General features: G+C 32.9%; 1 protein-coding gene across 1 annotated transcript in view; it reads right to left on the bottom strand.

Annotated features, from left to right (window-relative positions):
- Positions 1-7,956: 7,956 nt before the first annotated feature.
- LOC132758783 (signal transducer and activator of transcription 5B-like) overlaps positions 7,957-22,308 on the bottom strand; it is a 35,619-nt gene continuing 21,267 nt past the window's right edge. The window contains exon 17 of the mRNA XM_060750480.1: positions 7,957-10,414. Within this exon, the coding sequence (XP_060606463.1) occupies positions 10,288-10,414 (127 nt within the window). The 3' untranslated portion in view covers positions 7,957-10,287. The remainder of the gene's footprint in view (positions 10,415-22,308) is intronic.

The following is a 22,308-nucleotide window of genomic DNA, read 5'->3' as shown; positions in this document are numbered from 1 at the left end:
GAGAATGTTCGTGACAAAATTTGGAATGGGCGAAAATCTGTTTAATTTAAGATTTATAACAATGTGTCTTCTTTCATATGCAGTTTTCTTCGTTTTGATGAAGTAGTTAGATTAAAGGGCTGTAACGTCGATATAGACGAAAATCAGGCTAGACTTTTCATTGATTCTAGTAAAACAGACAAATATAAAAAAGGAAATTCGGTTATTATAGGCAGAACTAATAATTCCACTTGTCCAGTGAAATATTTAGAAAAATATTTATTGAAATGTAGTATTTCTAAAGAAAGTGAAGAATTCTTATTCAGACGAATTTCTTTTTGTAAAAAGAGCAATTGTCATATATTAAGAAAAGGCCAGCATATATCATATACAACAGCTAGAGAAGTTATGTTAAAAAATTTAGAATTCATCGGTTTAGACAAATCGCAATTCGGTTTGCATTCATTAAGATCAGGTAGTGCTTCTAGTGCTGCCCGTAATGGAGTTTTAGATAGATTATTTAAGAAACATGGTCGTTGGCGATCAGAACATACTAAAGATGGTTATGTGTGGGAAGATGATATTATGAAAAGATCAGTTTCATTAAATCTTGAAATTTAGTTTCCCGAACTTTTCTTGTCGAAATAAATATTCAGTGTGTCATTGCTACTCCTATAAAGTGTTTATTATTTATTATAACATTAATGATAAGATAATAAACAATTTATGTTTGGCTGAATGAAATGAAAGAAAACATAAATATATTTATTTACGTTACGTTAAGGTTATTCTTAATGCTTAAAGTTATGAAACTTATGTTTAAGATAATACAGGATGTAAAATATATTAATACGCCAGTTTTGGCAGCAATATTTTACATACGGGTAGATTAGGATATATAGTGAGTAACGGCGTGTTATCACTATCGAAGCTTTTGACACACTGATAGAACGACACGTTTATTTTAATTTATCTTCCTACCCACCCACCCATTATCACAGCTTTGTTTGTTAAAATAGAAATATGTTATAAGATTCTAATTTTGCTTTGTATTTTTCAGAGTTGACAATTTTTGTTATTGTCTTAACAAATATCATGGATAAGAAGTATGAGTGAAGTGGTTCTGACTGTGGAGGTTTTTTAACCTTGTTTATTATTTGTGTTAAGACAGTATCCAAGATAAATGGATAGTGATTCACGGAACCACAGATGTGTATATGTGAATTGGAGTGAGTGGATCGGCGACACGGGACTTTACATTTATTTTACACATAATTAAATGTTAAGTGCAGGGAAACATATACTTAAATTATTATTGGTATTTTTTATATACATGTCGTCGATGTATGTGTGTGTTACACTGTATTGAGATAAATATTCAGTGTGTCATTGCTACTCCTATAAAGTGTTTGTTATTTATTATAACATTAATGATAAGATAATAAATAATTTATGTTTGTCTGAATGAAATGAAAGAAAACATAAACGTACATACTAGCGTATGGACCAACAATCTTATAATAACAACGTACATTCATTACTTGAGATATATAGGGTAGTTGGTTGAAAAAAAAGAACAACCAATATAATACAGCTCACTAATTTTTATGCCCCCACAATGTGGGAGCATATAGCGTTGCACTTGTCCGTCCGTCCGTCCGTCCGTCAGTCCGTCCGTACGTCCCGAAATCTTGTGAACGCAACTCCTCTTAAACCGGATGGCAGATTTTGCTTAAACTTACAGGGATGAACAACCTTAATGTGTAGATGGTAGTAAAGGAAGGAATTTTCGCTGCGACCAAATTTAACAGAATTATGGCCCTTTGTTGATTTTTTCACTATATACTATTTAGAAATTTTGTGAATGCAACTCCTCTTAAACCGGATGGCAGATTTTGCTTAACCTTCCAGGGATGAACAACCTTAATGTGTAGATGGCAGTAAAGGAAGGATTTTTTGCTGCAACCAAATTTAACAGAATTATGGCCCTTTGTTGATTTTTTCACTATATACTATGTAGAAATTTTGTGAACGCAACTCCTTTTAAACCGGATTGCAGATTTTGCTTAAACTTACAGGGATGAACAACCTTAATGTGTAGATGGTAGTAAAGGAAGGAATTTTTGCTGCCACCAAATTTTACAGAATTATGGCCCTTTGATGATTTTTTCACTATATACTATGTAAAAATTTTGTGAATGCAACTCCTCTTAAACCGGATTGCAGATTTTGCTTAAACTTACAGGGATGAACAACCTTAATGTGTAGATGGTAGTAAAGGAAGGAATTTTTGCTGCAACCAAATTTTACAGAATTATGGCCCTTTGTTGATTTTTTCACTATATACTATTTAGAAATTTTGTGAATGCAACTCCTCTTAAACCGGATGGCAGATTTTGCTTAAACTTCCAGGGATGAACAACCTTAATGTGTAGATGGTATTAAAGGAAGGAATTTTTGCTGCGACCAAATTTAACAGAATTATGGCCCTTTGTTGATTTTTAATTTTCAACTTGTGGCACATGTAGTCCAAAAAATATTTGACCTAGAGTCATAAGATAGACAGAACAGTGGCATGTGGGGGCATCCGTGTCCTATGGACACATTTCTGGTTTATTTTTATTTTCAGTTCGATGATGTTCATATAGCTTCAATCTAATGGCAATTCTTCTTTTATGACCCCTTTGTTACATCAAAGTACAGGTTGCACCTTCTGACCTGATCACAGTGTTTTTCTATTTTTGTCTGTAAAGTTCTACACGAAATAACTCCCTATAAGTTCTAGTATCTGCTACACGCACAATCCCACGTAAATAACGCTCTCCTGTGATATTTTTGTCAGTTATTATTATTTGAAAATGTCACTAGGACAAAAATGTGTTATTACGTATATTTGCAAGTTGAAGGGTGAATGTACGGATGTTTGAGTGTTGGGCAAACTAAGTGAACGGCAACAGCTGTGTAATAAGGTAACGTTTACTAGTGTTATTTAAACTATACAGCATGTAACTCTCTCAATCCACTTATTGACAAGTTTGGTCCTTTTTACTAAGAAATAGAGCAAATTGTTTAGTATTTTGAATGTTTTCCTCTGAGCTCCTTTATTATTATACAAAAGCTCTAAATTTTACTCAAGTCTTTCGGGATCATTGATGCCAGCACTATTAAGTGATGAGAATTGAGTAGCCGGTGCTAGCGGGCGTGAGGGATGTTGCACCTATTCATTATCCCTCGTGTACAGACTCAATCAAACCGAGTCTGCAGTTCTTATGTAATTTTGTTGCGATTAATGCTTCCGAGGGATCACTTTGTTTCCAGATTTTTACACAACAAAATGCATTTATAGATCTGTCCCTTGTATTAAAAAAATATGGTTAAATATGCTTACATTTAGTTTATCGGTTTTCACACTTCTTTCCATTGGTATATTTCAATAATTTTGTGAATATTTGAATGTTGACAAATATTAAACCGTACATATACTGTAGGTGCTTTATTATTATATTATAGATTCTACCTTATATTGATGATACAGAAAAAACAACAACATGATATTAGTATTTAAGATTGTGTTTATTTATGGTCAGCCAATATTTAAAAATCAAGTTGATTCACACATATACAAATCATACATATCTTATTTGTCATATATTACCATGCCTTATAGACAATAACATTACAAACCTTGAACAAATCAAGCCTAATTTCATTATTTCAAGACCAGAATTTATTATGCCATTTCAATTCTCTATCTGTACATGATCTCAATCTTTTATCTGCAAACGATCTGAATTTTATATCTCCTACTCTGTCACTCAAAATTTTCTCTATTTATACACAATGTCAATTCACTCTATCCTTTTTACATCATGTTAAAAACAAATCTTTTCTTCATTTTTTTTTATCATTAAAATTTTAGTGGTGTAACAGAAAACCTGCAATGGGTTTGTCTTCTTCATTTTCCAGGAACAGGCGTTTTTCTTTATTCTTATAAATGATATTAAATTTGCACAAATACACATTTTCTTTAATTTGTGGCTGCTTGCTTAAATTCTTATGTCCATCATTCACCTTTATTGTCCATCATTCACCTATTTTGTCCATCATTCACCTATATTGTCCATCATTGATCTATATTGTCCATCATTCACCTTAATTGTCCATCATTCACCTATATTGTCCATCATTCACCTATATTGTCCATCATTCACCTATATTGTCCATCGAGCGTTTTAATAGAAGCAATAGCACAAACCCATAACAAACATGAAATAATGAATCAATTTTGGTACAGTACACAACTAATGATATCATGCAGATGTCAGAAATATTATATATACAAATACAGAAAAATCTTTCACAAGTGGAAAACCTGTAATAGAATAATTGATAAAAAGGAAAAATGATATAAGTATGTATGTGCAACACAAAAGTACTACAATTCTAACACACTTAACACAATCCCCTATCTAATAGATGCACATGCATTTTACACAATATTATGCACAGCATAAAAATGAATGCTTAAACGTCATATGACGTCAATAAATCAATTAATGTCAGGAAAATTACTTCTACGCTTAATGTAGTTCCAACATATTTTTATCAATTTTCTTTTTTGTTAGCATGTTATAATGGCAATAGATATTAATTTTTCATGAATTATAGTATAAGGTTGCACTGTTTATCTTTCAAATGCTTTGTAATTATACATTTCAGCACATATTAACTCAGAACCGTGTATTATTCTACAACAATGCAATCAAAATTGACTTCCTAACTATAATTCTAGATACACAAACAATTTATAATTAAACAGACAACTTTCTATTACTTTAGCTCTTTGCTCCAAACTGAATGAACAGTAGCTTTGCAATTCCTATCCAATGACTGTTAATGTTCAGTATGTAAAGGAAATGATGCGGCAGAATGGTGTAACAAAACTGTGTAAACCTTTATCTAGTTTACTTTTGGTTCCAGAAGAGTAAAGGTTAAGCACTGGATAAAAAAGTATAAGGCACTGTTCAAATATTCTCTTAGAGAAAATAACTTTGTCAACATTTTTTAACATAATTTTTTAATTCCAAATCTTAACAATTCAAAGTCATTAAAATGCTCGGAAAGAAAATCTTTCACTAAAGTATTATATACTAAATTATTATAAATATACAATATCTGTAATTTGTATATATACAAATTAAGGACAACACTATTTCCGAAATTTAATGCCATTAAATTGCTTGACAATTCAATTTCCATGTAACAGTAGATTAATATCAGCAAAGATGAGCTTTCCCTAATACGGGACACACAGTTGTTTCACACCTCGAGCTCACTGTTATGAAATAACCTTTTTAAATATTTATCATAATGCTTTTAAAGCTTGTTTTGTTTTGGTAACTGCAAAATGACAAGTAAATGTATCACATTTAAAATCATTTATATTATTTCTCAATGTTTTTTGCATAACAAACTTTTTCAGCTTTTAAGCAGAACAAATACATTTATTTTTTTAATTTCAGGGATTTTTAACGACGAAGAAAGAACTAAAAACAACTATACAGCAGTGTAGAATCATGTCAGGCTTTCTCACACATGTAGGTTGACTGAATATACAATGATTGCATATACTTACAACATGGAAGCCAGATCTCGTAGAGTTACAAGCAACACCGGTACATTCTAAACTTAACTGTTCAAAACATAAACCAAGCTATATTCAAATTGAAACAAAATATGTTTGGTATGCCAAATTAAAAAAAAGTTACAGCAATAAAGATAAAATATTGATAAACTTCACAATATAATGTAGCTGATACCATAAAACACCACACGTGACAAGCTGCTCTACAGTGATTCTGTCAGGGACATGAACCAATGGACAAATTACCAGACACCTTTACTATCTTTAACAAGTGCAATGTGGACAAAAAATACTTTAAATAACTGCCAATACTATCTAGTCTGCCAAGCACTATAAAAAATTAAACCATATAGTCTTAAACCTTTGTCCTGATGGATAAAGGCCTGACTTAGATAACATTCAGATGAAAAATAATCCTAATGCATTATTCCTTTAAAAATTACACATGCCTGTCTTTATAAAATAAAATCAAACAAACAAAAAAATGATCTGCAACATTTTGTGATTCTAGATAAAATCAAATTCCACAGATAAGGTAAATGTATATAAACAAATATGTAACAGATAAAAATATCTCATATTTCAGGGTTTTTTTCTACAAAAACAAAAATATATTTATCACATTTTCTGATATACAAACCAGGGTTTATCTATAAAATCTTTGTTGCTTTACTTGGAACGGCAACATAATATTGTAACACAATAACAAACATTCAGATCCAATATCACCAATAGTTTGGAAGACAAAGAAAAGTGTATTAATGATCATAATCCATATATCACATGATATGTATAGGATTTAACACAAGTTATAACATCATATTGATTTACATTACATCTTCATTATAAAGTATATATAGGCAAGCATATGACAAACTTTGTAGTATTTCTAGGCAGCAAGTAGAAACTGCATGAACGTAGGAATTCTTTTATAGCAAGGTTCTTTCTATCACATGATATAAGAAAGTCAAAAGGCATCTGAAAAAGGACAAGGCAAAACCTTCCTGTGTCAACATCACCCATTCACTTTACATGACATTGCTGACATCATGACTTTTTCAAATCATGCATTGTATTATGTTAAAGAAATGTTTTTTAGTGTTTTTATAGTGGTCATACAACATTGTAATATTAAAGAAATGCATAGTGGTTTTATAACACCGGTACATTAAAGAAATAAACTTAACAATATAATATTTTAAAATTGAACATTGTTAATTTTGTTAGATTTTAAGTCACATCAACACTGTCAATGTCATATGGTGATTTTGCAGCTTTACTGGTGCAGACTCCTTCGTTCATTATTTCAGGCACTTGAGTAGGACCCTCGACCTTCCATAAGCTACCAAGAGAGCTTCCTGGAGGAACCCGAAGTCCCTGACAGGATTGACCGATTCGAACCCACTGCTGTGACGGGCAAATGATTTGAAGTTGACTGCCCTAAAATGTGGGCCAGGTAAGAAATGTGTATTGGTTATAAAACATTGAAAACAAGCTAGTATAATTAAACTAAATGACTGTCACTATGACACCATAATGCTGTGTTTTCTTCTCCTCTACCTTACTACAGCAGTCTGGCACCAGGATGACATACCATGAAAATGTGAAAATCTCAATAACAATACAATGTCAACAACAGATATATATATATATATATGTTATACATATGAAATCTTTGTTACAACATTCAACTAATACTGGTTAACATTATAGTAATATTTCACCGCTTTAATGAACTATATTCAAAATGACAAGGCAAAACTGTGAACAGATTTCTTCACCAAAGTTACCATTATAAGCTAAACATCTTTTAAAGAAGAGCTCTCAAAGGAACAGCACACTTCATTTTTCCTCAGTACTTGATAATACATTGAAAATTTTCTAATAAAGAGTTAAGTTGGATTAAAAGTCATATTAACAAAGGATATTGTAAAAGGTTAAAATTAGTTTGGCTTTGAGAAATGTATGATTATCATAGCTGCATAAAATAATTGTTCAATGCCTTTTAGAACACATATCAACATGTGTGATATAATATTACCCATTTACCTACTGAATTTATGGAAGGGGCTGCTTCAATATTAACATACAAAAGTTGATCCACCAACAGTGTAGGACCTGGTCAGACTATACGGATGTACAGGCTGGCCAGACTATACGGATGTACAGGCTGGTCAGACTATACGGATGTACAGGCTGGCCTGACTCTACGGATGTACAGGCTGGTCAGACTATACGGATGTACAGGCTGGCCTGACTCTACGGATGTACAGGCTGGTCAGACTATACGGATGTACAGGCTGGCCTGACTCTACGGATGTACAGGCTGGTCAGACTATACGGATGTACAGGCTGGCCTGACTCTACGGATGTACAGGCTGGTCAGACTATACGGATGTACAGGCTGGCCTGACTCTATACTGATGGAAAAGGCTGATTACTTTCCATTTCAAGAGGCTAAAAGTTCAAGGCCCATTATACCTTAGAAATGCTTTTATTTTTATTTCTCAAAAGCTTTTTAATTCTGGTGTACTATATAGTATCCAAAAAGTTACTCATTGGCTAATTACCTAAACCATCTTTTTCATCTTTTTTTTGTCGAGTAGTACCAGTGATATAGGATTTTGTATGGAAGAAACACTACTACTTTACGTTTTTCTACTTTTATAAAAAATACATGTATTACACATTTATCGCTACTTTTCAGGAGACAATCATGTAACATTTCCCTAAAACCATTATTTAAACATTATAAAAATTTATGCTTTCCCTTTCTATAGCAGTAAAATTCATTTGTTTTTGAGGCATAACGTGCCTTTAAGCAGTGAGCAAAGTATAAATCAGCAAGAACACAGCAATTCACATTGGAAAAATAGTAGAAAAATCAAAACCTTTCCTTATAAAAAAGTATGACACATATCTTGTACCCTAAAGTCATCTTAACGCATTTATACTATACATGAAATGTATGAATATCCACATGCATGCATTTCCTCCTTAACATTAAAAAAAGATTTACACAAGTTTTTTTTTACAAAAAAAAACGTACAGAGAAAAGTGTTAAAGGTAACAAAATGGGACATAATTTGATGGCAAAATGACCTCTATTCTATTTTCTTTGACATTTCCTCACTTCAACTAACAAAAGAGACAAAGTTCAAACTTACATATTGTCACCTTAGTGCAGTAACGGTTTAACTCCTTATATAATTCATGAGGGTTTACCCCGTTACTACACTAAGGTGATAATAAACTGTGTTTCTTTTCCTGAAAAAGAGACAAAGAGATCTGAACAAACAATATGGTCGACAATTCATTAAGTAGAAAAATAAAAGATGATAAAAACTACAATTTTTTAAAACAACAAAAGCAGGTTGACAGCACAGCAGTGGGTCAATTTTGCAATTGATACAAAAAGTGTCATTTATATTGGCAAGGTTTTTTAAAATTGAAATAAAAAGTACAGAGACGATAAAAATAATGAAAAGGTAAAAAAACCAAACAAAAATTATTATGTACACTCACTATTAACTACTACAGATCCAATTACTAATGCCTTAGTTATAATGACATAATTCAAAGACCTCAACCTAAAAATTCAAAAATAAAAGTATCAAATGCCTAATATTCTCATCAGATGGGACAAAAGTAATAATTATTTATATACTTATAAATGAAAGATTGAGAAATATAAATGAAATAAAATGTGTATTTTCATTTTCCATATTTTCACTGTCAAATGTTATTTTTCACTGAAGTGAAACATTTTTTCCATATTTTCACTGGTGTCTTGCTGGAATACGTTTTTCCAAATTTAACCAATACACAAAATTAAAGGGGAAATCTTTCTAATTATGATGTCTAAAAGGAGAAAAATATATGAAATAAATGGAAAATTCAAGTTTTTTTTTCTATAAATACAGGATTTATCTTCAACTTATTTATCTTTAACTATTAAATCAATAATTAACATAAAATGAGTACATTTAATCATATTATGTATACATCATATTGAACCGTTGTTGTATATCACAATGGGCTCTTATCTTAATTATAATTGATTAACTCCATACAGATTTCGTATTTCTACATTTTCTATATCACACACTTTTTTACATATCATTTTCTTAATGTCTATGATTTTTCTTTAATATCTTTTTTTATTGTAGTACAATTTCAGTATCTAAATTATATTCTAAGACATATTCTATTCAATCTAAGACATTTCAGATTCCTTTCACCTTTGGTGCATCAAAGTATTAAGCAATGAAATAGATAATTCTGATGAGTAATTCTTTTATACAGTATATGCTATATAAGCACTTTCCTAAAATAATAAAATTCCTTAAAATAACAATGATAAATAAAATAGTGCAATCTTGAGCAAATCTGTGTGACCAGGTTTCGACTGTTGTTTTTTTTTATATTTTTTTCTTAAAATATTCCAGACTCTTAAGTGTTTTTTCTTCTTAAAATTATGAAATTGATAAATTTTTTAATCACAAGTTTAAGAGTTATTTCAAGCAATTATTTATTGTTTTACGAAAAAACAAACATTCACTTTCGCCACATGAACAACATAATCACTCTTTGTTTCTTTTGTGTAGTACACACTTTCAACCACGATGACAGAATAATCATTGTTATGAACGCTGATCTCCGACTCAAGTATTCATGGTATCAGTGTTAAAGCTACCCTGAGTGGATAGCCACTCGTTGATCCGGTTCAAGTCTGCATCCTCACCCACTCCTCCAACAAAGTCCAAGTCATCAATCGCGCCATCCATTGCCCTGGAAATATCAGTTACAGTAAATATAAAACATCTATCCCAGACTATTATGGTCACTTACAGTTCTCGGAGAAAAAAGTATAAAACCTGATCTACAAGCTTAGAAACATCCTATATCCTACAGTAACCCTTAACTTGCTAAATTAATGTCATGAATTGACCCTTTTTGAATTTGGAACAGACCATTTCAAGTTCAAGGGATTTCAATATCAAATTTCCAGCTATAAACAGTATATGAGCCGTGTCGAGAAAAAACCAACATAATGGGTTTGCAACCAGCATGGATCCAGACCAGCCAGCGCATCCGCGCAGTCTGATCAGGATCCATGCTGTTTGCTATCAGTTTCTCAACTTGTAATAGGGTTTGTAAGCGAACAGCATTGATCCTGATCAGACTGCGCGGATGCCATTATGTTGGTTTTGTCATGACACGGCTCATATAGTGCCTCAGGTCAGACTTAACAGATGTGTATACTGACTATATGACTGCCAGTACTTCCAAAATTATACTCCTACATGAAAACTTGCAACTAACTTCTTTGACAAAACATATTATCGTAGAGCCATACTGGATTCATAAGCTTAATACATTAAAACATATTATCAAAGTTTATGTTTATTAGTTATTATATTAGTATGTGCCCGATAAAAAAAATAGCCTTCATCAATTCTTTAATGTTGTTAGAGCTTTTTCACTTTCCTACTTAAATCATTAGCACCAAAGTCAAATTCTATTCATGTATAGTAGTTAAACTTACTACAGTGTGAACTTTTTATAAAAATGATAAGCAGCATGTGTTTTAAAAGTTAATTAAGTAAAGTCTGATTAAAACTAGAAATGTGTCTATAGGACTGATATGCCCCCTCACTCTAGTGTTTTGTCAGAGTCTACAGAAGACTAGTATGAGGGAAGACAAGAGCAAATCTGTATGTTTATTGAAGACAAATGAATATCCAATATCAAAAGTGAAGACAGACAAAGTCATAGTAAAGACAGACAAAGGAATATTCAATAATTACAAAGAGATAGACAAAGGAAAATCATATATTTATGGGAAGGACAGACAAAGGAATATCCAATATTTATAATACAAGTCACATACATTTTGTATCTGAGAATATTTTTTTCAAAGATCATTTTTCCTATTACTTACTTTGGTAGCCCAAAAGGACTAAGGCAATTTCTGTGCAGAAAGAGAACAGAAAATTACCAATTCACATGAGACAACAAAGTTTGGTACAGATCCATTTAATTAAATGAGAGTAAACACGATGTATTGCTTAAACTAGAACTATTGTAAATGTATTCCAATGCAAAAAATGTATATAAGATGTAATTAAGGTTCTAATTTTAGTTAAGCATTATTCACAATTGACCTTGACCTTGACCCAAATGACTCTTAACACCATCCAAAAAAAGAGGACCTCCCGAGGTAAATATCGATCAAATATGAAGGACATCGGTCGATGACCAAAGGTGGTATTGGCAAAATAAAAAAAATTATCCACACATAGCGTTGCTGTGGCCCTAAACTCCTTGCAGAGTTAGAGGATCATCAAAGGTATCTTTATAACAAAATTATAATAGAGCAAACTTGCTTTCTAGAATAACAAATGAAAATTCTTGACACAGCAATGTATATAAAATTATATGATCGTTTTGACTGAAAGATGTTTGTTCGTTTGGGTTTAATGTCACACCGACCCAGTATAGGTCATATGGCGATGTTCCAGCTTTACTGGTGGTGTAGCCATTCCCTGCATTATTTCAGGCACTAACGGGCAGCTCAGTAGAACCACCAACATTCCTTAAGCTAACTGGATAGCTTCCTCACATGAAAGAATCCAAAGTCCCTGTCGGGATCCCACAGCAGTGAGGGGCAAGTGGTTTGAACTCAATGACCTTAACCTCTTGGTCACAGACGCCTCGATTGAAAGATGCAAAGTGAAGTTACAAACATGCAGTATTAAAATTATAAAAATTATATACAAATAACAACAATGACCTGCTTAGCTATTTATCATACTTTAAAACAGTGGTATAGTTACTATACATGACTGTATGTATATATGTGCATATGAAATGAGAAAATTAAACTTTACCAAGACACTCATTGTTTACAATACAAAATATACTCAGTTCTGATAAACATATATAGAAATACAGTGATGTCAGAATATCGTTTTAAGAAATTTTTCTACTACGTTACATAATTCAATCTAAATGTAATTTGACTTTTGTATTGATATGTATTTTATTTCTCAGTAAAAGGAGTTATAAGCTCATGGTTACAAATAAAGATTTTCTTTTGTTCTGTTTATAATATTGTTTTATTTGTAAACCCCTTACGCATTAATAATAAAAAAATTATCCAAGGTCTGAGGTTACAAACAAGATTGCATTTGTGAAAAATGCTATGCCACCGCACTAAATAGTAATGTAGGAACAGATTTTTTTGTTTATACAATTGAAGATAGCCATTATAAATGCATAGATCACTGGCGTATCTTATTGTTAGTATCAGATTAGTGGTTAAATCTATTGTTATTCAAATAAAAGATCAGAGAAGGAGTAGAGTCTAGTGAATTTGGTGGTGAAGGTCATATTTCACATGGCCAAAGTTCCATGGCTGTACATCAAAGGACAACATAGTAAGACACTTTGTCAAAATCTAGGCCAGCAGATATCAAAGTTTACTTTACATCTTCATCTGTGCACATGGTGCAAATTTCATAGCTGCACATCAAAGGACAAGAAAGTAGGTCACATCATCAAATTTATGTCAACTGATATCAAAATTCAATTTTACAACTAAAACTGTGCACATAGTCAAAATTTCATTTCAAGGACAAGAAAGTAGGTCACTGTCCCCTTTTGACAAGATAAAATTTTGACACAAGGGTTTAAGTCATACAATCTTGATACAGGTCAACTAAACAACATTTCTTGTCAAATATCTAAGCTACAGCTTTCTCCAATGCAGAAAAAAAATTGTTTAGTTTCTGTTTTTACTATGTATACATAATGAAAATCAATTCCCCCAGGCTATGCAGGCAGGGCCAATTTTGTCACCAGGGAAACATTTGAACAACTTTGGTAGAGGACCTATGGGTGATATTATAAAGCAAACACCAAAGCTCTAAGCCTTGTACCTTCAGACAAGATTTTTTACTTTTTTACTATATGTATATAGTGAAATTCAATGACTCCGGGGCGGGCCAATTTTGACCCCAGGGCTATAATTTGAACAATCTTGCTAGAGGTTCACTATACAATGTTTCATGCAAAATATCCAACCTCTGGCCTTTGTCAATTTAGAGAAGATTTTTCTAGTTTTTACTATATACATATAAGGAAGGATATCGCCTCTGGGGCAGGGCAATTTTAACACTAGGGACATTATAAAAAACTTTTGTAGAAGACCCATAGATGGTATTATATACCTTATATAAAAGCTCTAAGCCTTGTACCTTCAGAAAAGAAGATTTTTTATTTTTTAACTTATGTACAAAGTGACTGAAAATCAATGACCCCCAAGGCGGGCCCATTTTCACCCCAGGGCTATAATTTGAACAATCTTGCTAGAGGTTCACTACACAATGTTTCATGCAAAATATCTAACCACTAGCCTTTGTCAATTTAGAGAAGATGATTTTTTTTAAATTTTTTACTATATACATATAAGGGACACCCATTAACCCCGGGGCGGGTCTAATTTTTGACACAAGAGGCAAAATTTGAACGACATTGGTAGAGTACCTATAGATGATATCATATACGAAATAACAAAGCTCTAAGCCTTGAACCTTGAGACAAGGAGATTTTTTTAGTTTTTTTACTGTATGTATACATAGTGAAAATCAATGACCACCCGGGCGGGGGCCAATTTTGACCCCAGGGCTTTAACTTGCACCATCTTGCTAGAGGGTCACTACACACTGTTTCGTGCAAAATATCTGACCTCGCGGCTTTGTCAATTTTGAGAAGATGATTTTTTAAGTTTTTACTATATACATTAAAGGAAAACCTGCTAAATTTGGCACTAGAGGCAACATTTTAACAACTTTGGTAGAGTACCTGTAGATAATATCATATGCCAAATATATAAGCTCTAAGCCTTGTACCTTGAGACAAGAAGGTATTTATAGTTTTTACTATATGTACATACAGTGAAAAACAATGACTCCGGGGCGGGGCCAATTTTGACTCCAGGGCTATAATTTGAACAATCTTGGTAGAGGTCTACCAGACAATGCCTTATGCAAAATATCTATGCTCTAGGCCTTGTAACAAAGGGCTATAACTCTTATTACATAATCAGGAAATGGACACTATAACCCTGTTATATAATAACAAATAGGTTATACATCCTAAAATAAATTATATATAATAGTGTTACAAAGTACTATGAAAACATTTGTGATGAACAATTTTAATGGGAAAAAGAATAAAATTTAAATGTAAAATAAAAATTTTTCTTAATCAATTTTTCAAATCAAATGTAAAAAATCATGGTGCCAACAAAAGAAACCCTTACAACTTACATACACGTAAATATTTTGTTATTAGAACCTACAGTCTTTGTACGTCTACCCTCTACTATCCCTAATATACAGAGTATATGATCATGCTAGGGTAAAATCTGTTTCTACTGGTTACTAATTCTGATTCTGGTATGCATTCTTTAACCTTTATCCCGCTAAATATCTGGACAAGAATATTCATTATTTTTAGGGAAAATTTCAAAATATGTACTGACTTGAAGAAAACATTGCAGAACATGATCTAGGTCTGCTCTGGTCACATGGGTAGATTCCATAGTTGCCATTTGGCTAAGAGTTTATTTAAACAAGAGCCGGTTAAACCGGGTGATGCTCCTCGAATAGGTTTTGGACACAGGAGGGTATACCTCTAACAGTTTCAGAGTTATGTCACGTACAAAGTTCAAAGTGTTAGAACAACCCAAATTTTGCACGCAACACATCGTCTAAATATGGTGATCATTTCTATGAAATAGATGTAAAATCTAACTTCAAATAAAAAAGTTATGGGCTGGACACGATATTGCTGCAAGGTCTTGCTGTGACCTGGACCTTCGAGGTAGCGACCCAAATGCTACTCGCGTCAGGTCGTTTATATGGTGATCATTTCTGTGATATAGTTGTAAAATCCGACTTCAAATAACGAAGTTATGGACTAGACACGATTTTGCTGCAATGTCATGCTATGACCTTGACCTTCAATGAAGCAACCCAAATGTGGCATGCAACCCGTAGTCTTAATATGGTGATCATTTCTGTGAAATAGTTGTAAAATCCTATTTGAAATAACAAAGTTATGGACTAGACACAATTTTGCTGCAATGTCATGCTGTGACATTGACCTTCTAGGTTAAGCACGACACCACGTCGCCTCAATATGGTGATCATTTTTGTGAAATAGTTGTAAAATGCGATTGAAATAACGAAGTTATGGGCCGGACACGATTTTGCTGCAAGGTCATGCTGTTACCTTGATTTTCAAGGTAGCGAGCCAAATGTTGCGCACGACATGTCGTCTCAATAAGAAGATGTAAAATCCGACTTCAAGTAACAAATTTATGGTCCGGACACGAATTCGGGACATACGTTAGGATGGACGGACGGACAAATAACCTGGCGACTATAATAATGCTCCCCCGAAAACTTTCGGGGAGCATCATAAGACATGTCCCTGAACAGCACACTCCACTTTTCTCAGTGTTGGATAGTTTAACAATAGCAAAGTAGACAAGAGGGCCATGATTGCCTGAAAATACTCACCTGTATATAGGCCCCTGGGGCTTCTATTTTAACAAACTTGGTAGACACCGTTAGAAGATGTTTCATGATAAATATCTTAGCTCCAGCTCTTTGGGTTTTTTTGATTTTTTTAAGTTTTTACTTTACACATATAAGGAATTTCAATGACCCCTGGGGAGGGGCCAATTTTAACCCAAGGGCCCTTATTTGAACAAACTTGGTAGACACCCATTAGAAGATGTTTCATGCAAAATATCTTAGCTCTAGCTCTTTGTGGTTTTTAAAGAAGATTTTTTAAGTTTTTACTATATACATAAAGGGAAAAGCAATGACCTCTTGATGCATGTCAATTTTTACACAAGGGATTTTATTAGAACAAATTTGGTCGACACCCATTAGAAGATGTTTCATTCTTTATATGTCTAAGCTCTAGCTATTTTGTTTTTTTTAAAGAAGATTTTCTAAGTTTTTGCTATATTCAAATAAGGAAAATCAATGACACCCTGGGGCGGGGCCAAGTTTTACCCCAGGGCTTTTATTTGAACAAAAACTTTGTAGACACCCACTACAAGATGTTTCATGCTTAATATCTAAGCTCTAGCTATTTGAGTTTTCTAAAAGAAGATATTTTAAGTTTTTTCATTCGGTTGCCATGGCAACCATAGTTCTGCTTGGAATTAAATTCTTTGAACAATTTTTAAAGTTGACTACCAAAGGAACATTCCTGTGAAGTTTGGATGAAATTGGCTTACCGGTTTATGAAGAGATGTCGTTTAAAGTTAAAGTTTACGGACGGACTGATGCCGGACGAAAAGCAATCACAAAAGCTCACCATGTCACTTTGTGACAGGTGAGCTAAAAGCAGAGCATGCTTTGTAGACTTTACTTTCCTGTGATAGTGAACAAATATTTCAAGTTTTAAGTGAAAACTTTGATAATTTTTGAGAAAAAAAAAGAAATATTTTAAGTCAGTTAAGAAAAATTATTTAGCAAACATGATGTTAGAGGGTCATTTTCCCCTAAGAAATGCATTCAAGTTTTGACAGTGAACAAATTTTTCAAGTTGACAGTAAAAACCTTTGTTAGTTTTTGAGACTAGAAATGTGTCGTCATGCCACGGATGCCCCCGCATGCAGCCAAAATTTCAGATGTTATAATATTTAGTTCCAAATTTGTTTGCACAAACTATTTTTTTCATTTTAAGTTCAAAGCCCTTAAAATTATTCAATGTTAACACAAACCATTTTTATACAAAGTTTCTAGGCACTGAAACTATTCAGTGTTAACCTTTTGTAAATTGCATATTGCATATTTGTAGCCAAAATAATGACTACATATACACTTCCTCAAAAGTATGAGTGCTGAAACTGAAAATTCAAAATTTTTCAAACATTCAAGAGAGATAACTTAATCCAAAATCATTGAACCATGACCAAATTCAAACTTGAACTGCTTATTCCTAAGATGTTTCTATATGACACTTTTGAGCTGAATGTGTACAACCATTTGGGAGATAATGAATGGAAACTAAAAATTTCTGATTTTTTTTTCAAAGTTATTACTCTGCCAAAAATCAAAACCATGACCAAATTCGAATTTGACCTGCACATACTTTTGAGGTATCCATGTGTGAAATTTGTGTTGAATGTGTAATACAGTTGGGGAGAAAATGAACGGAAACTGAAAATGTCATATAATTTTCAAAGTGAAAGGGGCATAACTCTGCCAAAAATCATCAAACCATGACCAAATTCGAACTTAACCTGCGCATTCCTTTAACGTATCAATATATGTCAAATTTGAATTGAATGTGTACAACTGTTGGGGAGATAATGAACGGAAACTGAAAAATTCATCAAAGGGCATAACTCTATCAAAAATCATCGGACCATGACCAAATTCGAGCTTGACCTGTATTTTCTCATGATATATCCATATGTGAAATTTTGAGTTGAATGGGTACAACGGAAACTAAGATAATGAACAGAAACTGATGATGCTGAAATGACAGAATGACGGAATGACAGAAGGATGGAACAGGGTTACACTATATGCCCCAGCCATTTTATGGCGGGGGCATAAAAAAGTTTACTCCAGATATGTCAAGTCAAAAACGGGCATAACTAAAGAAAGGGGCATAACTGAGGAAAGGTTCATTATAAGGCTACCTGCACCTTTGAAAAGCATTCCAACTTTGATATTGAACAAGCATTCTAAGTTTTAAATTATCACCTTTGACATAATTATATTTAACATTTTTTAGAAGAAAATAAAACCTTAGCAAAAATATTTCAGCCGCAAAGGGGTATCAATATACCAAAATTAACTTCAGGATTATCTGCCTTTTTGACATGGTGTCAGATTTTGAAAGTGAACATGACTTCTATAATAATTTTGGAACAAATAACTCTGTTATCTTCTTAGGAACTGGACTTGAACAACGACAGGGCCATGATTGCCCTTGTTCGCTCACCTGAGTCTATTTGGTCAAGCAACTAGTATGTTCATTCTTACAGAATGGACAAAATGCAAACAAAACAGTGACTCCAGGAGCATATTCAAACTCATCCAAGGGACAACTAAGGAATTATGATCATTTTATGATTTTTTTTATGAAATTCAATCAAATCTGTGTTGGATTGACCTTTGCTAAAAGCTCACCTGTGGATAATATTGGACAGAACAATGTATGACAAGCATCATGCTATCACAAAAGATCACCTATTTGTGCTCAGGTGAGCTAAAAAGAACTGAATTTTTCTAGTGAAAACAGCGTAAAATATATCTATTTTTAAATAAAGTGTTCTAGTTAAACAGTGTTAATATATTTTTTGAAAAGCAGACTAATTTTCTACTAAAACAGTGTAAAACATACAATCTATTATTTTTTTGATAACAGACTATATTTTTCTAGTAAAAACAGTAACTGTAAAATATATTTTTGAAACAGGCTATATTCTCTAATAAAAACAGTGAATGCAAAATATATTTTTGAAACAGGCTATATTTTCTAGTAACAACAGAGTAATATGTATATTTTTGAAGACAGGCTATGCAATAAAAAAACTTACCATTCACTCCCACTGTATTACAAGACGTTCAAAAAAATAATCATGTACATTAATATACATTAACAGACCCAATTTTATTTAAGCTTTTAAAAATTGGGAAGTCTAAAACATTTCAATGGTATTTACACATTTTTTCCCTAAACATTAATAACAAATGTACATTGTATTTAAATCTTGTATAAATCTTTTCTATGTCTTATCTTATCTGCTTCGTGCCCTAAAAAAGATAACTTCTGACTCCCAACATTAAACAAATTTTTTTTTTATCAGATGTATTTATGTCAAACTTTTCATCACCCTGACTGATAGTCTATTGATGTAAAACATCTATGTCTTCAAGGGTAATGTATTTTTTCTCCGGGAAAGATATTCTCTTATACTGATACACTTTTACTAAGCTGAAAAAGGTGACATAATAAAAAAATATAAAAAAACAATTAAAAAAAAAAAAAGAAAAACACGGGTGCCCCCACACTCCACCGATTTGTCAATCTTATGTCTCTAGGTCAAATAATTTTTTTGGCTACATGTGCCCAAGTTGAAAACCAAAAATATTTTACTAAGAAAAGGGCCAATACTACACATACTGAATAAATCCACAAGCAAACCCCAAGGTGCATAAGCACACATGCTGACCAACATTCTTGTAACCTTTCAGGCCTACAAGTCAAATACTTTTTGAGTTACATGCAACACAAGTTGAATATTGTATGCTGAGCAACATTCCTGTAAGGTTTCATGACTCTAGGTCGAATACTTTTTTAGTTATGTGCGCCACTTGAAAATTGCAAATTTTTACTAATACAAGGGCAATAAATCTAAAAATACTAAAAATATCCGAATGAAAATACCCAAGTGCACAACAACACATCATGACACACATTCTTGTAACGTTTCATGACTCTATGTCAATTTTTTTTTAGTTACGTGCGACACAAGTTGAAATTTGAAAATTTTTATTACTTATTCAAGAGCAATAGCTCTAAAAATACTAAATATATCCACACAAAATTACCCAGGTGCACAACTATACATGCTGATCAACATTCGTGTAGGTTTCATGACTCTAGGTCAAATATTTTTTAAATTACGTGCGACACAAGATGATAATTCCACTTTTACTAAGTCAAGGGCAATAACTCTAAAAATACTAGATATATCCATATGAAAATACCCGGGTGCACCACTACACACGCTGATCAACATTCCTGTAAGGTTTCATGACTCTAGGTAAATTACTTTTTGAACTATGTGCGACACAAAAAGAGAACGGACAGACGGACAAGGGTAAATCTAAATACCCCCTAGTGGGGGTGGGCACAAAAAAAACAAAAGGGCCCTGATGGCCCTGAGTCGCTCACAAGAAACAACTGCTTTTCAGTGTTGAAAATTATACAATGTCAACATTTACTAATATTAAATTTGAGCATAGAATATGTTTAAACGATAATCTGAAGAAATGCCATGACCTGGGGCATTTAAGCTTTAGCTTAAACAGGGCAAATCAAATTAATATGAGCAAACTTGATAAAAGACTACCTAAGAATCTATCAATTATTTCTGTAGGAAGTGATGCTTCAGTGGACCCTTGAAGGGGCTACTCAAATTAATATGAGCAAACTTGATATCAGACTACCCAAGAATGCTACAGACAAAGTTTGGTGATCATCCATCAATAAGTTCTGTAGAAGATGTTTAAAGGTTTTTATATATTTTTTGCTTTAGCGGCAAACTTGATAAAAGATTACCTTGATAAAAGACTACATAAGAATGCTACCGACAAAGTTTGGTGATTATCCATCAATTAGTTCTGTTGAAATATATGTTTAAAGGTATTTCTATTTTTAGCATAAGCTGCCCCTAAAAGGGGCAAATAAAATAATATGAGCAAACTTGATATAAGGCTACCCAATAATGCTTCAGACAAAGTTTGGTGATCATCCATCAATTTGTTCTGTAGAAAGAGACGTTTAAAGGTATTTCTATTTATAGTTTTAGCAGCAACTAAAAGGGGCCAATCAAATTATTGTGAGCAAACTTGATAAAAGACTACCCAAGAATACTACAGACAAAGTTTGTTGATCATCCATCAATTAGTTCTGTAGAAAAAGATGTTTAAAGGTATTTCTATTTTCAGCTTAAGCGGCCCCTAAAAGGAGCCAATCAAATTAATATGAGCAAACTTGATGGCGGGGATTCATTGTATTTACACTGCCTCGTTTATAGGAACATGGTGGGGCTAAGAGCGAGGTTTGGTGCACCATTAACCGGTTTAAACTCCCCAGCAGTCATAATTATGCTGCTGACCGTTCAAAGGCGGCGCCCCACTCTGTTCCTCAGATGTATGTCTATGTTGTTTCATACTGTTTTGGTGACACTTTTGCTTGTGTCCCTTGTTGTTTTCTCGTCTACGGTAAGTAACTTCCCCATTGCCTCTAGTTTTTATTTCTTTGATTAACCCCCCCCCCCTTCCCCCGGTCTCCTGTCCCCTTCCCCTTTGTGGGCCATCTATTATTTTCTTTGAATTCCTAATGAGTTATAAATTATTTATCATTTAATGTTTGACCTGTCCGTGCTCTGTCTTTGCCCTGTCCTGTTTTTGTTTGGGGTCCGCCTGGGCTCCTTGCCATTGGTTCTTGTTGCTGGGTCATATGGGGGTTGCGTTCATTGAACGACGCCTTTCCTTGTTGATCTCGTTTCTCATATTTTGATATAAGACTACCAAAGAATACTACAGACAAAGTTTGTTGATCATCCATCAATTAGTTCTGTAGAAAAAGATGTTTTAAGGTATTTCTATTTTCAGCTTAAGCGGCCCCTAAAAGGAGCCAATCAAATTAATATGAGCAAACTTGATATAAGTCTACCAAAGAATATTACAAAGTTTGGTGATCATTCATCAATTAGTTCTGTAGAAAGAGACGTTTAAAAGTTTTTCTGTTTTAGCCCAAGAGAACCCTAAAAGGGGCCAATCAAATTAATATGAGCAAACTTGATAAAATACTACCTAAGAATGCTACAGACAAAGATTGGTGATCATATA

This window comes from Ruditapes philippinarum, unplaced genomic scaffold (genome assembly GCF_026571515.1).
Source record: "Ruditapes philippinarum isolate M1 unplaced genomic scaffold, ASM2657151v2 ctg1302_1_1_1_1, whole genome shotgun sequence".
Taxonomy (NCBI): domain Eukaryota; kingdom Metazoa; phylum Mollusca; class Bivalvia; order Venerida; family Veneridae; genus Ruditapes; species Ruditapes philippinarum.
Note: the sequence above shows the minus strand (reverse complement) of the source record. Positions and strands in the feature narration are given on the sequence as shown.